The 24,889-nt window shown below is 43.2% G+C and overlaps 1 protein-coding gene across 3 annotated transcripts; it reads right to left on the bottom strand.

Annotated features, from left to right (window-relative positions):
- Window positions 1–88: 88 nt before the first annotated feature.
- On the bottom strand, window positions 89–23,034 carry DCAF4 (DDB1 and CUL4 associated factor 4). Of its 3 annotated transcripts, none has more exons than XM_048855747.2 (14): window positions 22,896–23,034; window positions 21,507–21,624; window positions 19,914–20,005; window positions 18,848–19,005; window positions 17,189–17,271; window positions 16,316–16,418; window positions 14,789–14,932; window positions 13,979–14,028; window positions 12,255–12,334; window positions 10,094–10,189; window positions 9,886–9,983; window positions 8,970–9,146; window positions 7,445–7,559; window positions 89–5,934 (listed from the first exon to the last, which is right to left on the bottom strand). In XM_048855747.2, the coding sequence occupies exons 2-14, from the start codon at window positions 21,614–21,616 to the stop codon at window positions 5,720–5,722; spliced, it is 1,521 nt and encodes a 506-aa protein (XP_048711704.1). In that variant the 5' UTR covers window positions 21,617–21,624; window positions 22,896–23,034; the 3' UTR covers window positions 89–5,719. The 3 variants fall into 3 exon arrangements, with proteins under 3 accessions (XP_048711704.1, XP_048711705.1, XP_048711706.1); XM_048855748.2 differs by lacking the exon at window positions 22,896–23,034 and adding an exon at window positions 22,666–22,732; XM_048855749.2 differs by lacking the exons at window positions 16,316–16,418; window positions 19,914–20,005; window positions 21,507–21,624; window positions 22,896–23,034 and having other exon boundaries at window positions 18,848–18,922.
- Window positions 23,035–24,889: the final 1,855 nt, after the last annotated feature.

Genomic DNA, 24,889 nt, shown 5'->3' with positions numbered 1-24,889 from the left:
TTTAAAAAAATACTAAAGGAAGGGGAGGGGTCTTGCTTTCCTGCTGTTGCCAAAATCAAATAGACTATTCATTTCAATCCATGTTACATTTTTCAGCAATAGCAAAACACTCAGATTTTATTACAGAACGAGAGGGTATCATACCATGCATATGCATATGAAAATTACAATCTTTCCCCCAAACATCTCTGCTTATTACAGAAAACTATCCTGACTCGTGTATTTTGTTAGTCATCGAGCATAAGCCACATAATGCATTTTGGGACTATTCAAGTTCTTCACAGTGGAAAGACTTCAGCTGAGAGATCTCAGCAATGCCAGAACATAGGAAAATTACTGTAGTCAAGCCTTGCAAATCGACAATTCATGTGACAGGAAGTTAATGTAAGTTAACAACATGGCAGCTGCCAAAGAGCAAGATCAGTTATTGTAACTAAGCAATGAAGTGTATTTAGTTTTCTGACTTTTACCATCTGTTGAAATGACCACTACCAGTGTGAACAATTCCCTTACAAAAATCCAAGTATATGCTGTAACAGTAACATCTCCAATGTAATAAATCATTTGATCACTGCATTGAATTACAGATTAAGTCACTAATTAATGTAGTTTATATATTGCATAAATAAAAATGTATCCGAAAGCTCTGCTGTTGCAAAGCTGGGCTTGTAGAATTCAGCTTCCTTTAGAAATCACAGTTTCACTGGAGTTAAATAAGTTCCCCCCCACCCCACTTTTAATTGTAGAAATTTCCTTTGGGAGGCTTAGGAACCTGATTTCTATTACTTCCACATGGGTGTTAAATTCTTCCATTTCTACTCTGGAAAGCAGTTCTAAAGCATCAGACTGGACTTCTTAATGGGAAGCAGTAGTACCTAAAGGGTGGCTGTCAGAAAAACATCACAACTGTTCATAGCTACAGTGATGATACAACAGTGACAGATAGCGTGCACAGCTGTGGTCTACTGCAGTGGCCCCCAAGCTTTCTTGTGGGAATAGCATATTGCTTCTCGGCGGCATTTTAGTGGCGGGGTGTCCTGCGGGTGCACAAAAATGCCCCGGCAGGCACCATGGTGCCCGTGGGCACCGCGTTGGGCACCCCTGGTCTACTGGTTGGAACACAGTCAGGAGACCTGCGGTCTGTCAAACTCGGCCTCTGACTGACTTGCCCACACCTTGAAAACATCACTTAATCTCTCTGTAATGGGAGGATAATAATTTTGTGAAGTACTTTCAAATCCATGGCTCAAAAAGGCAATCTAGAGGAAGTAAATTGTGCTGTTAGCAGATAGGTCTGGATCCTGCAAACACTGATGTAGGTGTTTGACTTCAATCTGACTACTCACACGCTTGAAGTGATGTACATACACAAGTGCTTGCAGGACTCAACCTGAAATGGCACCCACCCCTGCTAAACAAGAACACCATTTACTCAAAGGGCCATGTTATGAACTTTTGTTTTTAAAAATTCATTTTCATTAGCAAATCTTTAGTTAAACAGTGGTATTCAAACTAGCCCCTGCAATTGCTCTTACTTTGCAAGACCTACATGTGGAGCAATGAATGAATGCGAAAGGCCAGGAAGCTTAAACTGACGTTCGATTCATTCCTAAGGCACAAATACATTTTCAGCAGGAGATGAGAGCACTCAGCATTTTACAGGATTGGGCCTACGGTTCATAGTCACGAACATAATAGCAGAGCCACTGACGTAAATGAGAGTTTTGTCACTGGCTTCTGTGCAGCCAGGACTTTTCTCCATGGTTCTGCGGTTGTGGGCAGAGAATGAAGGAAAAGCAGCCAGGGAGAAATACTGCAGCAGTTGCACTCAGTAGGAGCAATACCCACCTTGTCATTCCTGTAACTTCTAGTTTTGAGGCTGCCATTTTTCAGTGTTCCCTGTGTGACTTGTGGAGCTCAATGCTAAAAGAGAAATCTCATTCAAGAGCAGAGAGAAGTGACTAATAAGAGGATCGTATGCTGCTTTCAGTACCTCATGGCACGCACACTAACATGTTTCATTAAGGTAACAAAGATGGACTCATTCTCTGCTGAAATGAAGCTATAACCATAAGGAGAACAACTGGGTGTCTGTAAGGTTCTTTACTTCAGTAAGCCTAGAGAGGCTCTTCTCAGAACTTCTGCTCAATTCCTGTATCCATGCAGTCCCAACCCCCAACAGATGTCAGCTACAGTGCTGTCCGACCAGCAATGAGACCAGTGCTTGCCCCTGGATTAGGCCCAACTTCTTCCCCTCACTCACTGGGAAACTCTGCTCTTGTTGCTTGGAGCATGTCCATATACTGGCATTGGATAGCAGCCAGCTGGGAAGGACCCCACCACAAAAGACGTTGAGTTGTGCTTTCTTTGGAGGGTAGAGGGAAGCAGGGAGCTAACAATTGCTGCTGGTCCTTTAACAGGGAGGGAGGAAGCAGCTGGAGCCACTGCTGTTTCTAAAGGAAGGGGAAGTAGCAGAGTGACCTCTTGGAGCAGACAGAAGAATGAAGGGCCCAGCTATAGGAGGGGAAAGCAGAGGGGATAGCAGTAGCCACAGCCAGCAAAAAGTTAAGTGCAGGTGGTAGGTTTAATTGTGGCTAGGGAGAGAGGATAGACTTGACTGGAGATAACCTTGATTTATTAATATTACCATAGCACCTAGGAGCCCCAGTCTTGCACCATATTGGGCTAGGTGCTGTACAAACACAAAACACAAAGACAGCCGCTGGCCCAAAGAGCTTACAATTTAAGTACAATACAAAAGATAATGCACAGATACAGACAGACAAGGGAACACAAGGATACAATGAGACATTGGCCACCATGATAGGCTGTGGTCTCAGCACAGCAGCAGCCTAACTACTGGCAAGTTTTTTGCAGGCATCATGGCAAAGGAGGGTTTCTAAGACCAGCGTGAAGTAGCTTTGAGGATGTTTACAGGAAGCCGCTCCAGAGCGTGAGAGGCAGCAGGTAGAAAGCATGAAAGTGCATGTGTGAAAAGTGGGCAATGGAGATTGGCATGACGCCGGGCCAATCAGAGGTGAGCACTAACGGCTCGATAGCAATGAGAGATGATTGGTAGGGGTAGGCATAGAAAATGAAGGGCCTTGAAAGTGAAGACAAGCCGCTTGTTTGATGCAGTCTCAGAACCTATATAAAATAGAATGCAACAGGGAAGGAGGAGCCAGTGTAGAGATGCAAAGGGAGGGGTGACATGGTCAAAGCAACAGGCAAGGAAAAGTATCTTTGCAGCAGCATTCTGAACGGTAATGAGAGGGGCAAGACTGCATTGGTCAAGCCAGAGAGAAGAATGTTTCAGTAATAATACACAATATGAAAGCCTGGACAAGAGTTTTATCTGTGTGAATGGATAGAAAAGGTTGTACCTGAGAGGAGATGTGTGGAAAGAATCTGCAGGATTTAGATGTAGGCTGGATAAGACGACCTAGAGAGGCTACCTACAGGCCAGAATGACAGGCAGGGTGATGGTGATATCCACGGGAATTGAGAAAGGGAGTAGTGGGAAGGGAAGATTTAGAGTTCTGTTTTAGCCATGTTGAGCTTGAGCTGATCACTAGACTTCCATTAGGCAAATGAAGAGCGTCACTTGAAGTTAAAAGTTTGTGGTTTTGGTAGCATGGCAGTGCAGGTATTTTTCATGAGGGCTAATAGGCTTAGTCCTTGGACAAACAGGTGTTGGGGAAATTTTTAAGCTCTCTTTCTCAGTCTTCCTCATTACGAGTAGAGCCCTGCGCAGATATAAAATTTGAATTAGCATCCATCTGCGATCCACAAAAGTGGTCTGTGGATATCTGCGGATTTGCAGGGCTTTACAAATGAGTGAGTGAACAAGCATGCCTTCTGACTAGCAGAGACCGAACTTGAATGACTTCAGGTCCAGTCTGGGCATTTCCTGCTAGACCACAGTCCCTCTGCTGGGACATCAGGGCAGAGGAAGTAGATTATTTTGATATTGGAGTAGCAGGGCACTGGGACCTTTCCTTTCTAGCTGCCTTACCTACTGGCTGCTTCAAGACCCAGCTACTGCTGCTCAAAAGAGGTTATTCTAGTGCCCTTAGCCACTGCCTGCACACTTGGTCACATCTTGTTCCCCTGCACCCCAACCCTTCCTTTGCACCCCCATCACAAGCTTAATTAGAAGCCTTAGCTAGAGGGACTTTGGCAGGGGGTGGGGATGAATGTGTGTGCAGGGGCTCATCACGAATGCTTAGCTCATGGAAACAGCAGGCACAGCAACTGAGTTTCTTGCAATTTAATGGGCTTTGCCTGAAGGGGAGTGAAGAAAGCACTAGGAAAAAAAACAAGATGCCTTCCTGCCACACTCGTTTTAGCTGGTGTTCCCACATCAATGGTACACAAATATTACAGAATCCGTATCCTATCCAGGATGAGGATCTTGACTAGAGCTGGGAGAACAGTAGGGAAGGGGGTTCTAAATGTACTGCTTTAAATTCAAGAATGAATTTTGATTCAATGGAATTCATAACCCCGTTTGTTTTGCTTTCTATGAATGTTCAAGCAGCTCAGGGGATACTAGCAGAAATGCCTGTACAAAAGACATTTTTAACTTCAAATACTCCAAACACCAATTCTCAATTGAACAGTAGATGGTAACAGTCACCATTTGTACCAAGTTGTACTGGATATGGAAATCACTTATCCAGTCCAACTGAAAAACAGAAACAAACAATCTAAATGACTTAAGGATATAACCAAACAAAGCATGAATTGAAAACTGCAAATATTCTCAACAAACAGCCACAAGCAGGCCAAGAATTAGTAACTGGAGGAATTAGCCTAGTTGTTTGTTCTGTAAAGTTAATTTGAGAATTTTTCAGTCCATATGCAAAAACATTACAAACAGGGAAGACCTCTATGTATATTATTCACTGGCATTTGTCCAGACACAATACTCCCACTAAGTGACTTTTTTTTCCAGTAAAGGAAGCATTCTCCTTAATGTTTCACTGTTCTAGCAGGGACAGAGTTTTGCGTTTCAGCAATAAGTGGTGGTGTGGATAAGAAATCTGAAGACAAAGATCCAATGGCATAGAAAAAAGAGGGGACAGCATGCTGTGTTGGGAGAATGCAGAGAGCATCAGAAAAAGGAGTAGAAAGAGGGGGGCTCAGAGAGGCAAAGTGGCTAGGTCTAGAAAGACACTACACAAAGTATCAGTGAGTATGGAGCCCTGTGGGATGAAGAGAACTCCGTATATTAAATACATTCACTGTAATCTCTGAGGTTGCTTGTGTTCCTGGAAGCCTGACTGTTCCAGTTTTAACCAAATTTCTGTCAGGTATTAGACAGCAACCTTACTTCCTGGTCTGTCTGGGGTGCTCTCCTCCCATTCGCTTTTCATTTATCTCCCTTATTGGAGAGACAGTAGAACAGTTAGCTTTTTCTATGCAACTTTTGCCAATGAGTTTCAGCTACTGGCTGAAAGTCAGATCCCACAAATGATCCTTCCTTCCAAACTCACAGCTGAATTCTGTATGAGCAGTTCATCACTTTTATTTACAACTGCCTGGTAGTTTTAGAGCAGATACAGTAGAAATTTGCTGAACCTGCTGGGCAAAGTTCAAAACTCCACACACAGAGCAGGCACACAACTTGAGTCAGTGCAATGGTGACAATAAGAGGCCACACTTAACAGCTGTCTCTTGAGCCACCCAGGGGAGCTGGAAGATCTATATCCCTGGTCTAGGGACAACATGGATTATCTGAGTTGTAGGAGAAGTGGTAGAGATCCTGCTTGACTGCCATGAGCAGGCCAGGAACTCCTCGGCTGCCTCCGAGTCTCGAAGAGAACACCACACTGGGGATGGAGTCCCTGGACGATGGGTGTGGAGAGGGAATCATTCTGAGCAGATGGGCATCTTGGAGACCCCAAATTCTTGTGTAGCAATCCTGACCAACTGGGGAGGAAAAAAGCACTACAAATCAGGACAAGGAAATGCTTCCACACAAATGATCATTACCAGCTTTGAAAAATTCTGATCCCAGAAGAGAAAAAAGGTATTTAACACACTAACAAAAGAACCATTGCCCATCTCCATCCATGCAGGGAAAAAACCCTGAGCTCCTCCAAAAAGGAAGAACATCACTCAAATATTTTACTCTACATAGGGTGGGATGGATAAAAATAACTGTAGGCAAGAGCTCAAACAAAATCAGGCAACACAGAGCTTAGTACGTCACTATCCAAAGCAGTATCCCAATTGCTAGGTTCTTTATTATCCGTCATAATGAGAAAAAAAAGAAGCTCTTACCATAATTGTGCTGCTTACAGAGAATTCAAGAAAATGAGAACAAATTCAGGAATATCTTGGTGTTTCTATACCCCCTGTAAAGGGGTTCCCTTCACTGCAACAGCACCTCCTGGTGGCCAGGCATAGTGTATCAGCTGTCGTTTGGTGTGGCACCCCCTAACGACATGCGCTCTGTCACGACAGCGGTGCGTCTTCCCATAACCCAGCCCTCTGGCCAGGTCACAATATTTATGTCTGCCCCTTTTGGGGTAACAGAGTACAACCAAACTGTAGTCCAATTACCTTATTGTAGTCTTCTGTCTCTAGGCTCTGTTGTCCTTAAACCCCTTACTGCAGGTGGTTTCACCCTACCTTTCTCGGTGGCTAGTAGGGGAACCCAGGCCCTCCCTCTACTATGGGCTCAAACCCAGAGACCTTGTAAGCTGGCAGCCAAGGCATACTCTCTCAGACTCTTTGCTGCCTCCCTAGACTGCTTCCTATCTCTTCTATCCCCCCACAGAGTGACTGCTGGCTCTCTCCCTGAACCCCCTTTCTGCCACAAACTACCTAGCATTATAATCACAACCCAGCCCTTCCTCAGTGGGGCTTCATTATCAATTAAGCCTGGCTCTCTCTCTTGCAGGTGCTGACAAGTATCTTAACTGACTTCTCAGGCCCACATTAATCCCTTCAGAACCTATGTGGGGGTACACATCCCATCACATGCCCCTTCATCCTACTGTTTCCTTTGGATATCAAAGAAAAGACCCAATATACTCCTGTTATTTAATATGACTTACCAGGATGTCTATCCTTCCATGTAAAATAGTTACCCTTTTTATGGCCTCATGAAGAGGTTTAGCACTGTTTTCCTTTACTTCTAAATGGAACACTTGCCACTTTCTCTCCCATTTTGTCTTCCAATGTCTTTCCTAACTTCTGACTGAGAAATCCTACTGGCTGGAGCATATCTTTTGAAACCCTCATCCATCCTCATAATTAAAATGCATCCAAATAATTTTTGTTTTGAGTTACACACTTGTGGTTTATTATTCTGTTCCCAAAGCCAGAAAGGAATGAATGCCCACGTAATTTCCAATAGCCTCTCTCTACAAATGCCCCACATACCTGGGTGTAGAGAACCAAACATACATGCACTACAGAAAAGCTGACACACCTGCTGTGACAAGCCCTTCCTTCTCATTTATTTGCAGAGGGAGAGTAGCATATTCGTTATGATGGCCCTCGTACTGTTTCACACACTTCACTGCTCTCAGATCCCATAGCTTTATCTGCAAGTGGAAATGGTAATAGAAGAGAGGACATTTTAGTGAAGCGGGGCAATTTTTGACAGTTTTTGCTGGTGATAGGGAGAGAAAGGAGTAGACACCCAAAGTTTTACAAACTTCCAAGTGAATTCCTTCAGTTTTGGAATTACCACCTAGCTACAAGTGGACACCATTATTTGAAGCACTGGTTTAGGATACTGCCTGTGAGAAACCACTTATAGAAAGGCTCGTTCCATTTGTTTTACTGCAGGCAACTTGTCTAGTGGATTGAGCAAAGGACTGAGTTTTAATTTTGCTCTGCCACAGAATAGTTGGGTGGCCTTGGGGAAGTCACTCCACCCCCCATCTTGGGTCAGGGAATCCCAGTAGAATTCCAAGTTCTTGAGTGAGCGTGTTGTGGCTATTCCAGTTGTGGAAGTAGATAAAGGGAATTTGCATGCAGGCCTCTATATTGAGCAGGAGTCAGGTTAACTCTAGCTTTAATAATGCGAGATTTGTAGAAGCGGGGATAGTGCAAAGTGAATGGAAAACAACTGTGAAAGAGGCTGTTGTGACCTTGTATTAGATAAGACTAGAATGCAGACTATAAGAGAAATGGTAAGAAAAATAAGAGATCATGAAGGAATATGTATAAACAATCTGCAGTTGTTGCTTATTATTGTCTGTAATAGAGGTATAAATACTTGCTCTAATTGTTTATCTGGGAGAGACCTGCGTAGGTGGGGGAAACCCTCTGTCCTAGTGCACTCTCTCCCTCTGTGCAATTGCTTGAGGTAATAAAGTGTATCTGATTTGCTGCACCCAACCTGAGAGTGAGAACTGTTTTTCTCCAACACAGCGCTCCGTGCTTATGCACCAGTTGGAGAAGACAAAGGCCATGTCTAAACTAGCAAGCTTATAGCAGCACAGCTGTTTCGGTGCAGCTGAGCTGCTGTACAATCACTCATGTAGCTGCTCTATGCCGATGGAAGAGAGCTCTCCCATGGACATAATTAAACCACTTCAATGAGCGGTGGTAGTTATGTCGGCAAGAGAGTGTCTCCCACTGACGTAGCGCTGACCACACCAGCGCTTCTGTCAGTGTAACATATATTGCTCAGAGGGGTGTTTTTTTCACACCTCAGAATGACAAAGGTTATACCAACAAAAGTGCTAGTGTAGACATAGCCAAACTCCAAGTATCTCAGAAACACAAGTAAACAGCGGAGAATACACACATCTGCAAACCGTTCACAACTTCCTTCTGACCAATCAGTGAGCTGGAAAGCTTTGAGAGATTGGGTAGGGGACAAAGAAGAACTAACACACTTCCTAAAGACAGTGGCATCCTCTTTCAGGTCTGGGGTGGGACTTTGGCAATGGCCAATAGAACATATGAGACACTATCTAGCTTTCCATAAAAAGAAACTCTACCTTTCCAGCCATGTCCGCTGCCATAAGATAGTACTCAGCTTGGAGAAGGCGAACAGATGTGACTGCTGAGTCATGGAAAAGACGGACAGCTTTCCAGCTGTGACCCCTCCGGCTGCGCTGACGAATGTCAATGCTGAAAACCTCCCCTGAACGGCAGCCATTGTACAGCACTGGAGTCTAGACGAACCAGAACATGCAGGGCGATGAGTCTTGTAACATTTAACAGTATCAAACAGGTTTCTCTAGTCAGTTGTTGTGGCCACTTTTGTAGGAAGGGTTCAAGTAATAAGATACCCCTTTACTGTAGTGCCAGAATAATATCACCGTACATGGAGGATGACAAGAACCAGAATTGCATAGTCACGTTGTAAAACATTGCAACCAACTTAGGACTTTCATTCTGCTTTCAAATATTTAGCAGTAAAAAAGCAATGGAAACTTGGTCTTGTGGTTAGATCGGGGAAGGGGAGTTGAGTCTCCTAAGTTCTAGTTCCACCTTTGCAACTAACTTTGACTGAGCAAGTCATTTAACCTCTCTGTCCTTACTTTCCCCATCTGTAAAATGGGAACAATACTGATACTTAGTGTGTGTGAAGTGCTTTAAGATGCATTATGACTGCAAAGCCTTATTATAATTCCTTGCATTTGTTGTTTCACTTTCTTTTTAATCTTTTTCTATTTAGCAAAATTGATTCCCCCCATCCCACCCCACATTTCCAATGGAGCTTGAAATCAGCGTAGCTTATTTTTGTTGCTTTTCCATGGTCAGCGACATCATCAAGTGTCAACTTCATTACTGAGCAGCTACTGAATCCACCACAAAAAGTAGTCACAGTGAGTATAGGGCTGCTGGTTCCACAAAATCAGCAATGCGTAACATATCCCTAAGAAATCAAAGACCCATGTCCCTTTCTACCTGGGTGGCAAACTGTTGTGCCAGTACATCACTGCTTGTTCCAAATGTCTGCCGGTGACCAGTCATTGCATTGGTCACAAGGACTCGCCGCATCAGACCTAAGAAAGACAAAACAAACACATGGCCATCATTTGGGCAATACAGCTTGGAGGCAATGATGATGCAAATCTTTCCTCTTGAGAAGTAGTACAAATACACTCCTGCTTACCTGTGCTGAAGCAGTTATCAGCCTGGGGGTTCAGGCACCAAGCACAAGACCAGGCAGTGGAGATCTTGAAGCTGCACAGCATTCCAGGCTGATCTCCTACATGGCAACAGGGACGAGAACAAACTGTGAAGCCCTCAGGCACCACAAGGAGATGTGGGAGGAAGCTTCAAGTTAACTATGCCCCTAGAAAATTTCACCAGGCCGCTGTACCTCTTACAACTTTCAGGGTTTCTGCTTCCAGTGCACTAAACCACTCAATTACAGGCGTGCTGCTACCCACCCTGTTCTGGAAACAAAAGGTTGCTCCACCAGATGCTTGACTGATTGCCGAAGAACACTGCCATTAGAACTACTCTGTAGTCAAAGGCAGGACTCTGGGGGAAGGGAGGGAAGACTGAAAGAAATAGCTACATAATGCACCCACATTCTCAAGGTTTATAAAAACTGGGTATACATAGTGCTTTAATACAACTGCATTGGAACAAGGACACCATTTCGCCTTCCCCAAGAGCCAAAGCCTATCTACGCCCCTGCCTCTCCCCTTGATGGAGAATTCATAAGGATTTTCAGAAAGTAGCACGTTGGGCACTGAAATTATGTTTATGTGGGGGGAAGGAATGGGGGAGAAGTGAGGAAGGGTCTTGTTTGGACAAAGCTTTGAACATGCTACACTGGCCCCCCCATCTGCTGAATGAGCAAAGTTTAACTATATAGCAACAAGCGAGATTTGTACTGTGTTCCCTCAACTCCCAACCCAGTTCAAAACCAACCCACTGACAGTTCCTAAATTTTCAGTTTTTATTCACTTCACACAAGTATGTTAAGACCAAGCCCTCAGCTTGGGGTTAGAGATGCCACTGTAGGTGTCTTATGTATCTGAAGGCAGTGATTTCCAAAATTAGCTTAGAACAGTGGTCCACAAACTGTGGGGCATGACCCCTCTAAGGGGGCACAGTGGGGCCAGCCCCCACAGGAGGCAGGGAGGGAGCACTAACCAGCCCCACTCTGCCCCCTGCTTGGCTCTGGCCCTGCCCTCTACCGCAGCTGCAGCTCAGGTGCCGGCTGCAGCCCCGTTCCTGGCCACAGCTCCAGCCTCAGCCCCCGACCATGGCTCCTGACCACAGTTCAGGGTGTGTGTCTGCGCATGGAGAGGTTCCATTACGGGTAAGGACGGGGCACAATGGAAAAAGTTTGGGGACCACTGCCCTAGAACTACTTTTGTCATACTGGTAAAGCATCCTGCAGTCTTCAAACAGCAACCCTTCCTGTTAGCACTAACTCTGTGACTGTTTTTAAAAAGCCTCTGGAAATAACTCCTGTATTTTCATCCCATCAAGGTGCTTTACATGTTTGTATTCATCAGACACTTCTTTGGTGTAAATTTAACAGTGGCCAAACTTGCACAGGACACAAAAATTAGAGATGTAGCAAAATTACACAATGACACTACAAAGAGACCTGGAGAAAGCAGCATAGTGAGGACTTAAGTCAACTAAGGGAGATTCCACCCTTATGAAAAGGAACAGCACAAATACAACATAGGGGAATGTAGCCAAACCCATCAAATTAAAGCCAATTTATTTTAACCATCTCTCTTTAATATTCATATGTTTTCATGTGATTGAACACTATACACAGTGCCTGTCATGGGCTGGGAGATCAGTACTGGGAGAGGAGCAGAGGGACTTACAAGAGGACTGCCATCTCAAATAGTCCCATCAATAAACGTATGTGAACAATTACTGTGGGCAAAGGTCATACCTGGGAGAACAACTGTGCACTGGTTCACTCCATTTGAAAGGACCAGATAGTTTGAGTGAGCACCTTTTGGGCTATCTATCTATCCAGGTTCTATGCATTAAGGGAGGCCAAATAACTTACATAGGGAAAATTCCAAATAAATATTTACTTTATAGGTGAGTACATTTTCTGCCAAGTACCATACAGTTAATATCTGATGCCATAAGCTATCCTTGTTAACTAGTTCCTAAAGTTATTACTATCCAAATCAGTTCTTGGGCTTCACTACACAGTGTTAATATTCATTCTTGTGATGCTTACAAAACCACTCGAAGTATTAGAGAATGAAAATACAGAAGTCATCCCTCATTTAGGCCCTGTTCAGACTACAACTTCTAACCAGAACAGAAAGGTATTCTACCTGGGTTAGAGTTGCTGAATAAGGATGCTGGAAGCAGACTGGCACAGCCTGGAGTTTCTGCAATCCCCATGAGGCACAACTTGCTGGAGGCTGTTAAAGAAAAGCAAGATTTCTCCCAGAAGTGGCACATGTTGCATAAAATAACTCGGGGGGGGGGGGGGGGGGGAGGAGAGGAAGAGGAGAGGAAGAGGAGAGAGAGAGATGCCTCTGAAACACTGGTACACATAATATCCTGTCCTTCAACAGTGCCTCTTAGATTAACTTTAAAGTGATTTACAGTCACTAATGAATTAAGCCTCATCACACCCTTCTCTCATAGGACTTAGAGAACAAGATCTGCAATTCTATGATTCTAGTTTTAATATTTAACGTTACCCAACAGGGAAGGAGAGTGGGAGGAATAATAAAATCTTTCCTGGTCTTTCCAGTCATAAAATAATATCATCCACTTCTAGAACTTTGGAGAGTGAAGACATAAAAAATAACCTTTTACCAACTACTTTGGGTCTGTCTTCCCCAGTGCATACATTTTTTTAAAATTGGGTTGTATCACATTGCCCTCTGGAGGTAGTAACAGGTATGGGCAGGATTTAAACTTAATTTTTCCAGATCAGTGTGATGAAATTATGATCAGATAGATGGGGGAGAGCGAAAACTCCAGGCCTGCTGCAGTGCAGGTCTGAAACATGACTCTGAAAAGTCCTCTTCCTCTCCCTGTAGTATGACCATGACACTCTGCTCCCTCACTCTATCCACTGGCTTCTTGCCATTGTCTGAATCATTTTTTTGAACTCTTTGTTCTCCCTTTCAAGGGTCTTCAGAATCCAACACTTGCCTACATCTCCCCTTGTTTGCTAATACTCCAGCACACACCCTTTGTCTGCCAACAATCTCACCTCCATGCTCCTTTCACATTCTCCCATTTGTGCCCCTGCACCTTCCACGCAAGCCTCCGTCAGTACAGATGCACATCTTTTGTCTAAGCATTCTGCCACTAACCTCTAATCAGACATTCCCCATTGCCAATCCCAAACCTGACACCCTGATGGGTTCACAAAAGAAAAAAACACTTTTCCTACCCCAGCCCATTATTTTGTCATTTCTGCTATTTCCTCTCTATACCCAAAAGTGATTTGATGTAATTTATTCATTGTGTTAACTCTGAAGGTTAGGTTGTAAGATACTTGTCTTTTGCCTTACTATATATCTGAATGCTGCCATGTGTACTTATGACTTAACAGCATACTTTCTTTCAACTTTAGGGCTTCTCTGGTTATTTTCCAGTGAACCATTAAGCCCTTTTAAGACCAGTACTTGGGATTTCTTGTTGATAAGTGGCTGTCAGTCAACCCGTGGAACTCTTTGCCAGAGGATGTTGTGAAGGCCAAGACTATAACAGGGTTCAAAACAGAACTAGATAGTTCCTGGAAGATAGGTCCACCAATGTCTATTAGCCAGGATGGGCAGGGATGGTGTCCCAAGCCTCTGTTTGCCAGAGGCTGGGAATGGGCGACAGGGGACTGATCACTTGATGATTACCTGTTCTGTTCATTCCCACTGAAACACCTGGCATTGGCCACTGTCGGAAGACAGGATACTGGGCTAGATGGACCTTTGGTCTGACCCAGTGTGGCCGTTCTTATGTTCTGTTTTGTGAAGCAATTTGTTGTCTTGTGGAAGCAAGCCTGAAGCTTTATTTATTTATTTATTTTAAAAAAGGATATAAAACGTGAGAATCTTGATGAGTCAGCGATGCCCAGCACACAGAATTCACCTACAAACAAAAGCAAGACAGACCAATACTTGCCGTCTCCTGTTTAATTCAGAAAAGTGAATTTTCAAACATTCCACATAAGTCTGAAAAACTGAGCACACCCCCTTAGTATACTGGAGAATGCCAAGAACATCCTAGAAAAAAACTAGTGATGACTAGCCCAATAAAGAGAGACAGGCATTTCAGCCTCTTGCTAACACTTGTATGAAGTAGAAAAAGGTCAGTACCCAAAAAAAACCTCCCCAAACCTGGATGGGTCCATTCAGCACATCTCTTAACTAAGACAGGTCTTCTCCATGGAACTGGGCACCTACAGGTTGTCGTATTTTGTCCTAAAAGTTCTTCCCATTCAAAGAGAGGCATGGGGTTTTTTTTGTTTTGTTTTTTTGTTTTTTTTCTTTCTTAAGAAGAAACAGAGCAAACAAATCAGCAGTAGAATTAATCCCTCAAGGCCTCTCTTTTCAAGTGATGCCAAGAGTAATTCTGTGGTAATATACTGCTCATGAAAGGTACTGGACTGACTGCTTTGTAACACCGTTCTCCAAAAGCAATTCAGGAGTATCAGAGCTCAGGTCTCTGTGGATTCTACATTTACTCAATCCCTTATTGCTGGATTCTTCCATTCTCTCTTCCTTCCCCCTGCCCTGCCCTTCCCTCCCTCTTTCCTCATTTCCACTCACACATCCCATGTTACAACATTTTGAGAGTTCCAGAACAGAAGGAAATCCTTCTGGATGAGGAGCCAGTGGAAGAATGGTACCTTGCGGTTTGTGAAGTAGAGGTTGTCATACATCTCCACTGTGAGAGAGTCCTTCCCTAAGCCACTGAGGTTGATGATACCATATTTACACCCTCCATGCTCTACATCATTCACAGTGAATATCCGCTCACAAGCTGTGTCTGCCTGCAAAAGAAGTGCATCACTGTGGGCAATTAAACTAGACCTGGCTTTAGGTTGTCTGCTTGGGTCCCCAATGAGAAATCTATTAACTGTGCTTTCCCACCACCACCTGATTGCAGTTCAGCACCACAGACACTGCATGTGTGTGGCCATCTGCATTCTAGAGAAATTCACTAGAAAAACATTTAAGATACACCATTTTCCACTTCAACACCTGACAATAATGAATGCTGTCTCTTATTGGCTGAGTTCTGGGATGGCACTGTGGACAGATCTTGCTGTCATGTGGAACCATAATCAGTAAGTACAGGCTCCAGCATATAAATGGGGCTCTGCATCAAGAATTTTCATTCAGTGTAAACATAGACTTTTCTGTCATTTGAAAGCCTCCTTCCCCTACTGGATCAGATTGGTGTCCTTGCAATCAAAGTGCTGGTCTTGAGTTCCAGATTTTTCTCTCATTTAAACCAGTGGAAATTTTCAGTACCCCCACTGGCTTCAACAGCTTTCACTTACATGGACCAGATCAGCAGAGAGCTTCCAAGGCAGCCTCTGTAAGATGTCTGCCCCTAAAAGCTGCTTCTCACCACAGCACCAGTCATAGCAGGAGCCATGGAGTAGGGGTAAGTTCAGGGCTTCTCAGCCTGCTTCTCCTCACTCCCATCTACATAGCCAGAACTCAGTGTGGGTGAGCTTCCCAGGTAGCCTCTGCTATCAGAAGTTCTCCCCCAACCCACAAAAAACCCCTTCAGATCCAGAGACTCGTGATGTCGCTCTTAACATCTACACAGACTTTTTGGACTATAAAATCTGCTCTATTCACAGATTTAACTCTTTCACGCCCATTCACTCCATCAATCTCATTCTTTTCCCTTTCTCCTCCCTCCCTTGTTATACTCCATTACCCACCAACCTCTCCTCCTCTCTCATCAGCAGAGCTTGACAATTATCTTCATGACCTTTCCTCCCACCCTTCACCTGGCTCTGTCTTTGCAGACTGTAAGCTCTTCAGGCTAGGTGTTAAGAAAGCACCCAGCACATTTTGGGCACTACTACAATATAAATAATATGTAATTGAGAGCAATATTTGACACAAGGATTTATTCATTCCACCAAAAGAGTGGAAAACAGTCAGTGCAGACTGCTTAAAGGAGAATGGTCACAAGGAAAAGAGACCATATTCATACTTAGCTAGTCCCAGAGCTCCCCAAGTCTGGAATACCTTCTGTATGGGAGGAGAAACTGCCAATACAATCTGCTACAAAGAAAAGCACTTCCCAGTGTATATAACCTATATGTTGGGTCATTACAAATCCCAGAGCTCACAAGAAAATAACTATAGCCAAGTGCTCTCTAGCCTTAAAAATTGAAGTGCCCATAACATACCACTATTAGTTTAAAATTGTTGGTTCCAGTAACTGAGGAATCTGGGCTCCGAATCTCTACCTTCCTCCTTTGCATGCAGTTCACCTTTAATTCGTGGACCAATCTATAAACGAAAACATGTTTAACTATGCGGATATTTAATGCCAATGAAAGGAATTCTGGGTAAAAGGCATTGAGATGCTTCTTTATCTCAGCAGGTTAGGCAACAGGTAAACAGCCCAGGGAGCTGGCGGGTTGCAGCCCCAGCAATGTATAGCACGAGCAACCTTCAGATCCCAAGACTCATGAGGTCACCAATAAATAATCTTTGGGGCCCCCCATCTGTACGTACACCAGCCTTGTCACGCCACTGCAATTTCCCAATCAGCTTCAACAGCAGAAGACAGGTTGCTGGCATCTGCTGACACACTGTCTACAGTAGCACTCTCACTTGGACGATTGAAGCCACACAAGTTAAGGAAAAGAGAAATTTCCTGTAGACTAAGTCTGTTAAAGTGTATTTACATAAGGGAAAACTCCACAATATGCTTATAAAGTGCAGGAGAGTATATGTTAAGGATGGGAAATTTCACACTCAAACTATTCAAAACCTGATGATCAGAAAATATTTTCTTGCATCTGAATTCTTGTCATTTTAGGGAAGACTTGCTGAGCCATTCTGTAGGCACGTGCAGTATAAAATGTAATGGAAAAGCTACACAGAAAACAACAGGATGTCTTGAGAAAAAGGCAGTGTAGACTTTTGTGTCTATTACTGATGCTTCCCCAGCTCTGTCCCTTACTGGAACAACAAGGTACGCTACGAGATTAATGGCAAAGAAACGTTAGCAGTAGGACTTTATAGGGTGAAAAAGGGATTTGAAATTATCTTACCTGCAATAATTGGTGGAGCTGAGTAACCCTAACTGCCTCTTGCGTAAGACAAGTGATGAGTTCAATCCAGCTCTGGATGTTTTCTATTAAAAAAGAACAAATGAAAGCGTGCAGTTATGTGTTGCATAGGATCAAAAGCAGCCCATGGTCCCTTCATGTCTGGGATATTTGGGGAACAATTTATCCCTAAGCCCTTGTATTTACAAGCTGTTTTTCAAAGAAGAACAAAGCACTTCCCATCTTTTTTTTTTTTTTTTTTTTTAAAAGTCAAAATATGCATTCTGAGGTAGAAAACAAATTAGAAAAGTCTCTGGCTGCTTCCAAACACAAAACTAACTGAATGCCCTTCAGTTTACTGAATTCCTCATAGTATTAAGCAAAAATTGGATAACTATGTGACTATCTCATCTTGAGGTTCGAAATCCATGAACCATTTTCACTACAAAATAATGTCTCAAGTTCTTATTTTAAATCAAAAACTCTGAAATACAATATGGCCACCTACTGCTGCCATAGAAACTTTAGCTTTGGCATTTCCTTTTTTATTTTAACTGTGCAACCTTAATGTTGCAATAACCGAGCTTTTCCATTTGTCATTTTACAGCTGGGCTTTCAGTGCTCATGAAATACTTTCAGTGCTCATAAAAGCAAAAGACTGAACAGTAGACAGAGCTGGAGCAAGGCAAAGCATACCAGGTTTTTACAATCCATTTTGTAGTCTGAACATAGACTGAAAGTCACTTTTTAATCAAATAGGTAGCTGGGGCCTGACTTTCAGTGGCGCTGAGCACCCACAGCTCCCATTGAGATTAATAGGACCTGCAAGTGCACAGCACCTGTGAAAACTAGCCCACTGATGTAGTCACTTTTTTAATGGAGGCATCGGTAGGCACAGCGAAGAAAGCATATCCTGGCCCCAAATGATAGTATTTACTCTCTCTCAGAGAATTCATTTGTTCTGAAAACTTAAAAATGAATCAGTTAAAGAATTAAAATTAAACTAAAAATGGGCTCTTTAAGAAGTTTCGCACCTTGTGTCAGATTTTTTTTTTTTTTGCCCCATGATCTCAGTAACAGGACACCATAGAAACATCAAACTTCCCATAACTTACTAAAATCTTGTCCCCAAGCTACATCTGAATAAGTGTTAAGGATTAATCATCATTTTTCTTGTTATTCTTCATAGAAGTTTTTTTCAGCAGATGCTAAAGGACACAATGTTCTACTATAAAGAATTCTACAACAACTGGAAAAAATGACTATTAATCCTTTAAAAAAAAAATGCATAGGCATGAGGTTTTAGTGAGTTTTATCAGTGAACTGTTTGAAGACTCTGTGACAGGGAAGAATTAAGGTTTTAAGCTTAACCTTAACTGTGAATTTCCTGACTTTATCATACTTGGTTTTGAGATAATTACCTCATCCCTGTACTGTATTTTACCCTAAATTACTCATTATGTAGTCTCAACCGTAACTCCATCTTAACATAGCTTTTGTTGGGGGTATGGACAAATGTTTGAACATTTGACCTTGAACAGCAAGCATTAGAGGCGATTATACCAAAGTTGAAACTGGAGGGTTTTATAACCTGTAGCCCATCCTGGTGTCTTGGGTCACAGCACAGTAAAGTTTAAATGACATTTCAGAGACAGGACCCACCTTCTTTTGCTTTTCCTCCTCTTCTAACAGCTTCAGTCTCTTGCACTCCATCTCCTTGTACTGGAGGCTCTCTTTGGTGAGAGGGTTGTAGTTATTATGCCCAGGGAGCAGTCGGAAATAGCGGTTCTTTTCAGGGTCATAGTAAAATCCTGGTAGTTCTATAAAGAGTATTTACCAAACAAAATCAGATTGAGAACAAACTTTTTCTATTGTCCTTTGACCTCACCCAATTCCAGAGTAGCAGCCAAGAGACCGTCACTTTGGGGATTCCAAGTCAAAAAGAACATGGAAACTTCTGCTTCCAGACTGGCAGGTCACAAATGGGGAGAGGTATTGATTACATTAATGGCCACCTCAGCAAAAGCCAGACCATGCTCCTACTATCTGCAGAAGAAATGTCATTACAGGGATATGGAGAGGGAGATCAGCAGTAATGGAGATTAAATTCAGCAAATAGAAATGGGGAAACACAGGGAAAGGTGCTCCAGAACAAAGACATGGCCATTCTTCTTGAACATAAATGAGTCACACTGCTGACAAAAAAATTTTTTTTAGGATATCCCAAACACCAAGAACAATGGACAACTGATCATTGACCAAACATAAAAGCAGCAATCCCCTTCCCCAGGACAAACACCCTTCCCTAATTACACTTCCCAAATCAAACGCTTAGATACCTACAATCCACGAGACATTTCAATTGTGGACTGGGCTAGCTCACTCAGGGTACGTCTACACAGCAAAGAAAAACCCGCAGCTGGCCCGTGCCAGCCGACTTGGGCTCACGGGGCTTTGGCTGTAGGGCTGTTTCATTGCTGTGTAGACTTCTGGGCTCAGATTGGAGCCCGAGCTCTGGGATCCTCCCATCCTACAGGGAGGTGTTGTATTGTTGTATTTTCTTTGTCTATTTAACATAACTCTTTCAATAACATAACTTTTAGAAGATCTCTGCCAAAGATGGCTATGGATATTAGAGAGGCGAAGTAAACTATGACAGGATCGTCTGTCTTCATGCACCCAATATTCAGGTGCTGATTTTTGGCCCCTGAACACAATGGTCCCTTACCAGGCACTGGAGAGCTATGACATACTTCGGAAGAGGATCCACTGTTGCTGGTGTCTGCATTCAGTGAGCTCCATGGTTCCTCTTGTTCACACCTAACAATAATGCACTGTTCTGTTCAGCTTGCAAAACTGTCTTGAAAATTAATTAGCCCAGATGCAAGATCTCCTCACACACCTTTTCTATGAAGATTATTCTAATGAAAAAGCTATTTTGCTTTGCTAAAAACAATGATTTTCCCTAGTTGAGTAGAATTTGGCAAGGCTGTTAAGTACATTTTGTATACACAGCATATGTACACAGAATGAACATACAATGTGAAAATAGTAATATTTCATTTTCATCTTCAAGGTACTGTATAAACATTAAAAGGTCACCATCATCTTAAAATCTAGTCAATTTTACCTGAAACTACTTTTAATGGGCTTTTTTAGTACAACTGCCCTGAATTTTCTTGTCAATTTTTGTGATTTGCTCTCTTCCTGCCTCCATGTTGTTATGTAAAAGATCCACACAAATAACAGGGGAAAACACTGTCTCTACAGTGAAACTGACACCATGGGTGAAACCCTGGTCCTGCTGAAGTCAGTGTGAGTTCTGTCTTCAATGGGGCCAGGATTTCACCCAAAGTGTTTTGACATGCACAAAGTAAACAAACTGAAGAGATCAGAGAAAATTACTTCTTTATTTCAATTACAGTGAGCGTAGCTATTTCTTGCAATAACAGTAGGTATAAGACTTTAAAAACAGAAGTAAGCTATTTTAAGTTGAGGAGGTCCATACTTTAGGTTGAATTTCCCTGGGTTATTTTCTTAAGATTCTATTTAAAATTATATGCATAATGTGTTACTAATTCTCAGTGTTTCTGTTCATACTAAGCTCTGTAATGGATCTTATATCCTGTCATTCTGAAAGCAGTAGGTCAAGTTGGTTTAGAGGCTGCACAATTTAGTGTTCTGAGAACAGGATTAGGAGCAAGGAACTTCTTAGTTCTAATCCTGGCTCCACGCACTGGCTTTCTGTGTGGGATTGAACTAGTTACTTAAAGGACAACAATTAACATACAAAAAATCACTTCAATCTGAAAGCCTTTTTTAAACCTGTTTCCCCCATATAGTCGGAGTGAGGGTCCAAATCCTGCAAACACTTAAACACATGTATAACTTTCTATGTGAGTAGTCCCAATAGAATCAATGGTCCACAATGTTTTCAGAATTAAAGCCTTAGTCAGTTTCCCCTACTATTTGTGTGAGTATCTCATAGCAACAGGGGAGAGAAAAAAATTTAATGCCACAAAAAATTATCAGAAAGACTCACAAAGGCAGGTGTAATATGTAAACTACTTTTTATTGTAAAAAATGGGCTAGATCTCAAGATAACAGAATCCCTATAAACTTTATCTCAGTTTCCCAATCTGTAAAAAATGAGAAATAATATGTACCTATTTTACAGTAAACATTAACAAAACAAATTAAGAAATACAAAAAAACAAAAACAAACAAAAAAAACCCCAAGCCCCCAACCTTCCTTCCCCCAAACTACCTTTGTGAAAGGTCTTAAAATCTACAGCTAAAGTATTAAACTGTGTACACTTGCCTTTCAGTAAAGCTACAGTGGTTGTGTCTTCTGTAGTGGTTGGGATGGTAGGTTTGTCTGCGACTGCTCCACCCCTCCTTTTCTTTACTTCTCCAATTGTTTCTCTTCATGCCCGTCACTAAAACACACAGATACATATACAATCAGAATTTCCATTCCAATTGTCTGGAAGGTTTCAACACACAGGGTATTCTCTTAATACATCATTTTCCTCATATTTCAAATTTGTCTTGACCCACTGCTGGTCAAAACAAAAGAGACAGTGAAGAGAAGGAAGAAACTTATTTTAGGATGAACACAGAGAGAATACAAAGGCCACATACTTGTAATATAAGTAGAGAAAGAACAACAGCTTGAATAATTTAAAAATGAGATTGGACTAAATACTGGAGACAATATAGTATGCAATAATCCTTATTTGGCCCATAGGAGAGCAATATAATGACGTAATATATGTTTTCCTCTAATTTCTATGTATGTTTATGTATGAATGCCCAGGTACCTAGAATTTTTATGGCCCAAATTCAAGCCTGGTGTAAAAAACTGTAAATCAATGGAAATACGCTTGCTAACATCAGGGCTGAATTTGGCTCTATGGAGACAATATGATGGCAGCAATAATATTCTTCCCTGCCAAAGTAAAAACTGGGGTGAGTTAAGTGCAATGCTTTAGATTATAACATCACACACTTTTTTGGGTGTCAAGTCTCTTTCTGTAAGCAATTAAGATATCAGATTGATGGGAGAAAAAATATCAGTTTTACAAAAACGACTTATTTGCCTGAGTTTTAGTTAACTTTTGGATGACCTATTTGTCAAGCTTGGGTTGTACTGAATATTTTTTTAAATTTAAATTCTGGTTATCTACACGAATATAATACCTGGTTTTTGAGTATTTTACTCTTGCAGCATGATGACAGAGATGACATTTACATCACAGTAACAATACACATAACACCCAGCAATTCAAAATCAGGAGCGGTGTCCCATTATGCTGGGTGATGCATGGACAACAAAATGGTCACTACAGGGTTTCATGAACAACTCCCCCCACCGCCCCATGCCCAATAACATGAGTCAGGCTACAGTGCTTGCTGGATTTCCTGAACACAGAGCAGCCAGGTGACGGGCTGTGCTTTTTTATCTGCTCTTCACCAACCTGCTTCTGAGAATCTCCCTCCTGTACCTTCATGCTGAGGACCAGGTCCCTGCTGAACTGAGACTGCCCCCACCCCCGCCAGTAGCCCCAGAGGAGTCAGGGCCCTGACCACGTGCCCCCTGCCCGGGGTCCCCACCCACGGCCCCAGGGCTCGCTGCCCGGCGGAATCATGCAGGAGCGAGGCCCGCACGGGGTGGGGGGAGCCCGGCTCCCGCCCGTCAGAAACTCACCTCTTTGGGCCTACCGCTCTCGGTCGCCACACGTGAAAACGGCCCCGCCTCCTCGACTCGGTCCCGCCTCCTTGCCGCTCCCAGCCCGCTCACTGGTTCAACTGTCTCTTGTTGTAGGCTTCTGATTGGTTCTCAACAGTATCTATCATATGACATACTGTTCGCCCTGCCAGGAGAGCAAAGGGTCAGGCCTCAGGTGATCACTCGCTGAGGCGTGGCGGCGGGGGGGGGGGGATCGTGTCATGTCACGTGACGGTCTGACGGTAGAAGAACGCCGCGGGCTGCATCGGGCAGGTGTACGCGGGAACGGGTTGGGGATTCTGGGCTGCGCGTGCGTAGTGGTAATGGTTGGGGGAGGTGCCGGTGACCTCGCCTGTGACTGCTTGTCGCGCCGCCGGCCCGACTTGCGGCTCCACCGCAGCCGGGGCCGGGTCTCCGGGGCCCGCTCGTTTGTCTGCTCTCGGCGGAGGTGGCCCGGCCGCACCGGCTGTGCGGTTAGGGCCGGTTTTGTGGGTACCTGCCCCTGGGTAACTGATTCCCCGGCTCGTTTCCCCCGGGCTGCTCAACAGATGCGGCAGCCGCTGAGGTGGCGGTGAGAAGTTCCAGCCGCTCCTCGCCCTCCGCCCGGATTGGACTAGCCCGAGGTCCCTGGCTGCCAGCCGGTCAGGAGTCTGAGCTCCTGCCGCTTGTCCCCGACCCACCACTCCCCGGAGGTTCGGATCAGGGTTTGGATGTGGGCTTGCTACGGGGTATTAATGGCCTCCTGTAGGCACACGCATACCGCTGTTTTGTAGGTTTGCTAGCTTAAGTTCAAAGGAGAAACTGAATTAGTAGAACAACTTCACTTCTACAGTGTTTTTTGTTTACACTGAACATTCCTGCTTCTGGGACTGGGAGCCACAATAGCAAATATTTATGAGCAGTATAATATGCATAAATAGTTTAACATGCGTTTAGTGTTTTTATAAGTACAATGTTGTGTAATAAACAACATGTGATACCTAGGTATTGGTGTGGTTTGCCTATTTTATAAGGAAAGAGAGCAGCTCAAAATATGTAAGAAGACCTAGCAACTAAGCATATAAAAGCCATCTGAGAGATGCAAATTCTACTAAAAAGAAAAGGAGTACTTACAGCACCTTAGAGACTAACAAATTTATTTGAGCATAAGCTTTCGTGGGCTACTTCATCAGATCCATGTAGCCCACGAAAGTTTATGCTCAAATAAATTGGTTAGTCTCTAAGGTGCCACAAGTACTCCTGTTCTTTTTGCAGATACAGACTAAGATGGCTGCTACTCTGAAACAAATTCTACTGCAATTCCATTGGCAAGAACCTACCCAGTGTGTCATGTACATTACGACTGTTCGATTATCTTGTTTACCAGCAGTTAATCTTGCTGTTAGAGATCAACAGTAAGTCCCTCCTCTTAGGCCCCAGAGAACTCAGCAGTTCCCACAGCCTCAAGCTATGATTTGTTCCACAAGGACTCCCTCAAAACGTATACACTGTATATAGTTTATTAATGTTAAAAGTTATGTTAGTCTTTTATTGTAAGTCAGGTTTGTGCCTCAAATTCCTTTTCATCTGGTAGTTTATTCAACTGCGTGAGGAATTTAAATTGGGGCTTTAGGGGGAGAATTGAGTTCTATTCAATGCTCTTCTGCTGACTTGCTGTGTTACCTTGTGCCAGTCACTTACACTCAATGTCCGTTTTGACCTTGTGAAATACGGACAGTAATATCCACTTTACAGAGGTGTTGTGAGGTCAAATTCACTTTGAGAGCCTTGATCCTTCTATCCTTGGATAGAAATGCAGAATATTGTTCACTGAAGCACTCTAGGAGGTTCCAGTAACATTTTGGTATAAATACACCTGAAGTGAGGCTAGTGTTCTCTGATGGAATTGGGGAAAGTTTTACGAAAGAAAAGACAGGTAAGTACAGGGAAAGAAAGGGGTGTTTTCTCACTGAAACCCAGCTTCTACTGAGAGA

This window comes from Caretta caretta, chromosome 6 (genome assembly GCF_965140235.1).
Source record: "Caretta caretta isolate rCarCar2 chromosome 6, rCarCar1.hap1, whole genome shotgun sequence".
Classification (NCBI taxonomy): Eukaryota; Metazoa; Chordata; order Testudines; family Cheloniidae; genus Caretta; species Caretta caretta.
Note: the sequence above shows the minus strand (reverse complement) of the source record. Positions and strands in the feature narration are given on the sequence as shown.

Coding starts and splice junctions, on each gene's coding strand:
- DCAF4 (XM_048855747.2), bottom strand. CDS start 21,616: ATGAAGAGAAACAATTGGAGAAGTAAAGAAAAGGAGGGGTGGAGCAGT. Junction 16,419..17,188: donor AGCTCCACCAATTATTGCAG/GTAAGATAATTT, acceptor TTTCGTTTATAG/ATTGGTCCACGAATTAAAGG. Junction 14,933..16,315: donor ACAATTTTAAACTAATAGTG/GTATGTTATGGG, acceptor CTTCTTTTGCAG/GCAGACACAGCTTGTGAGCG.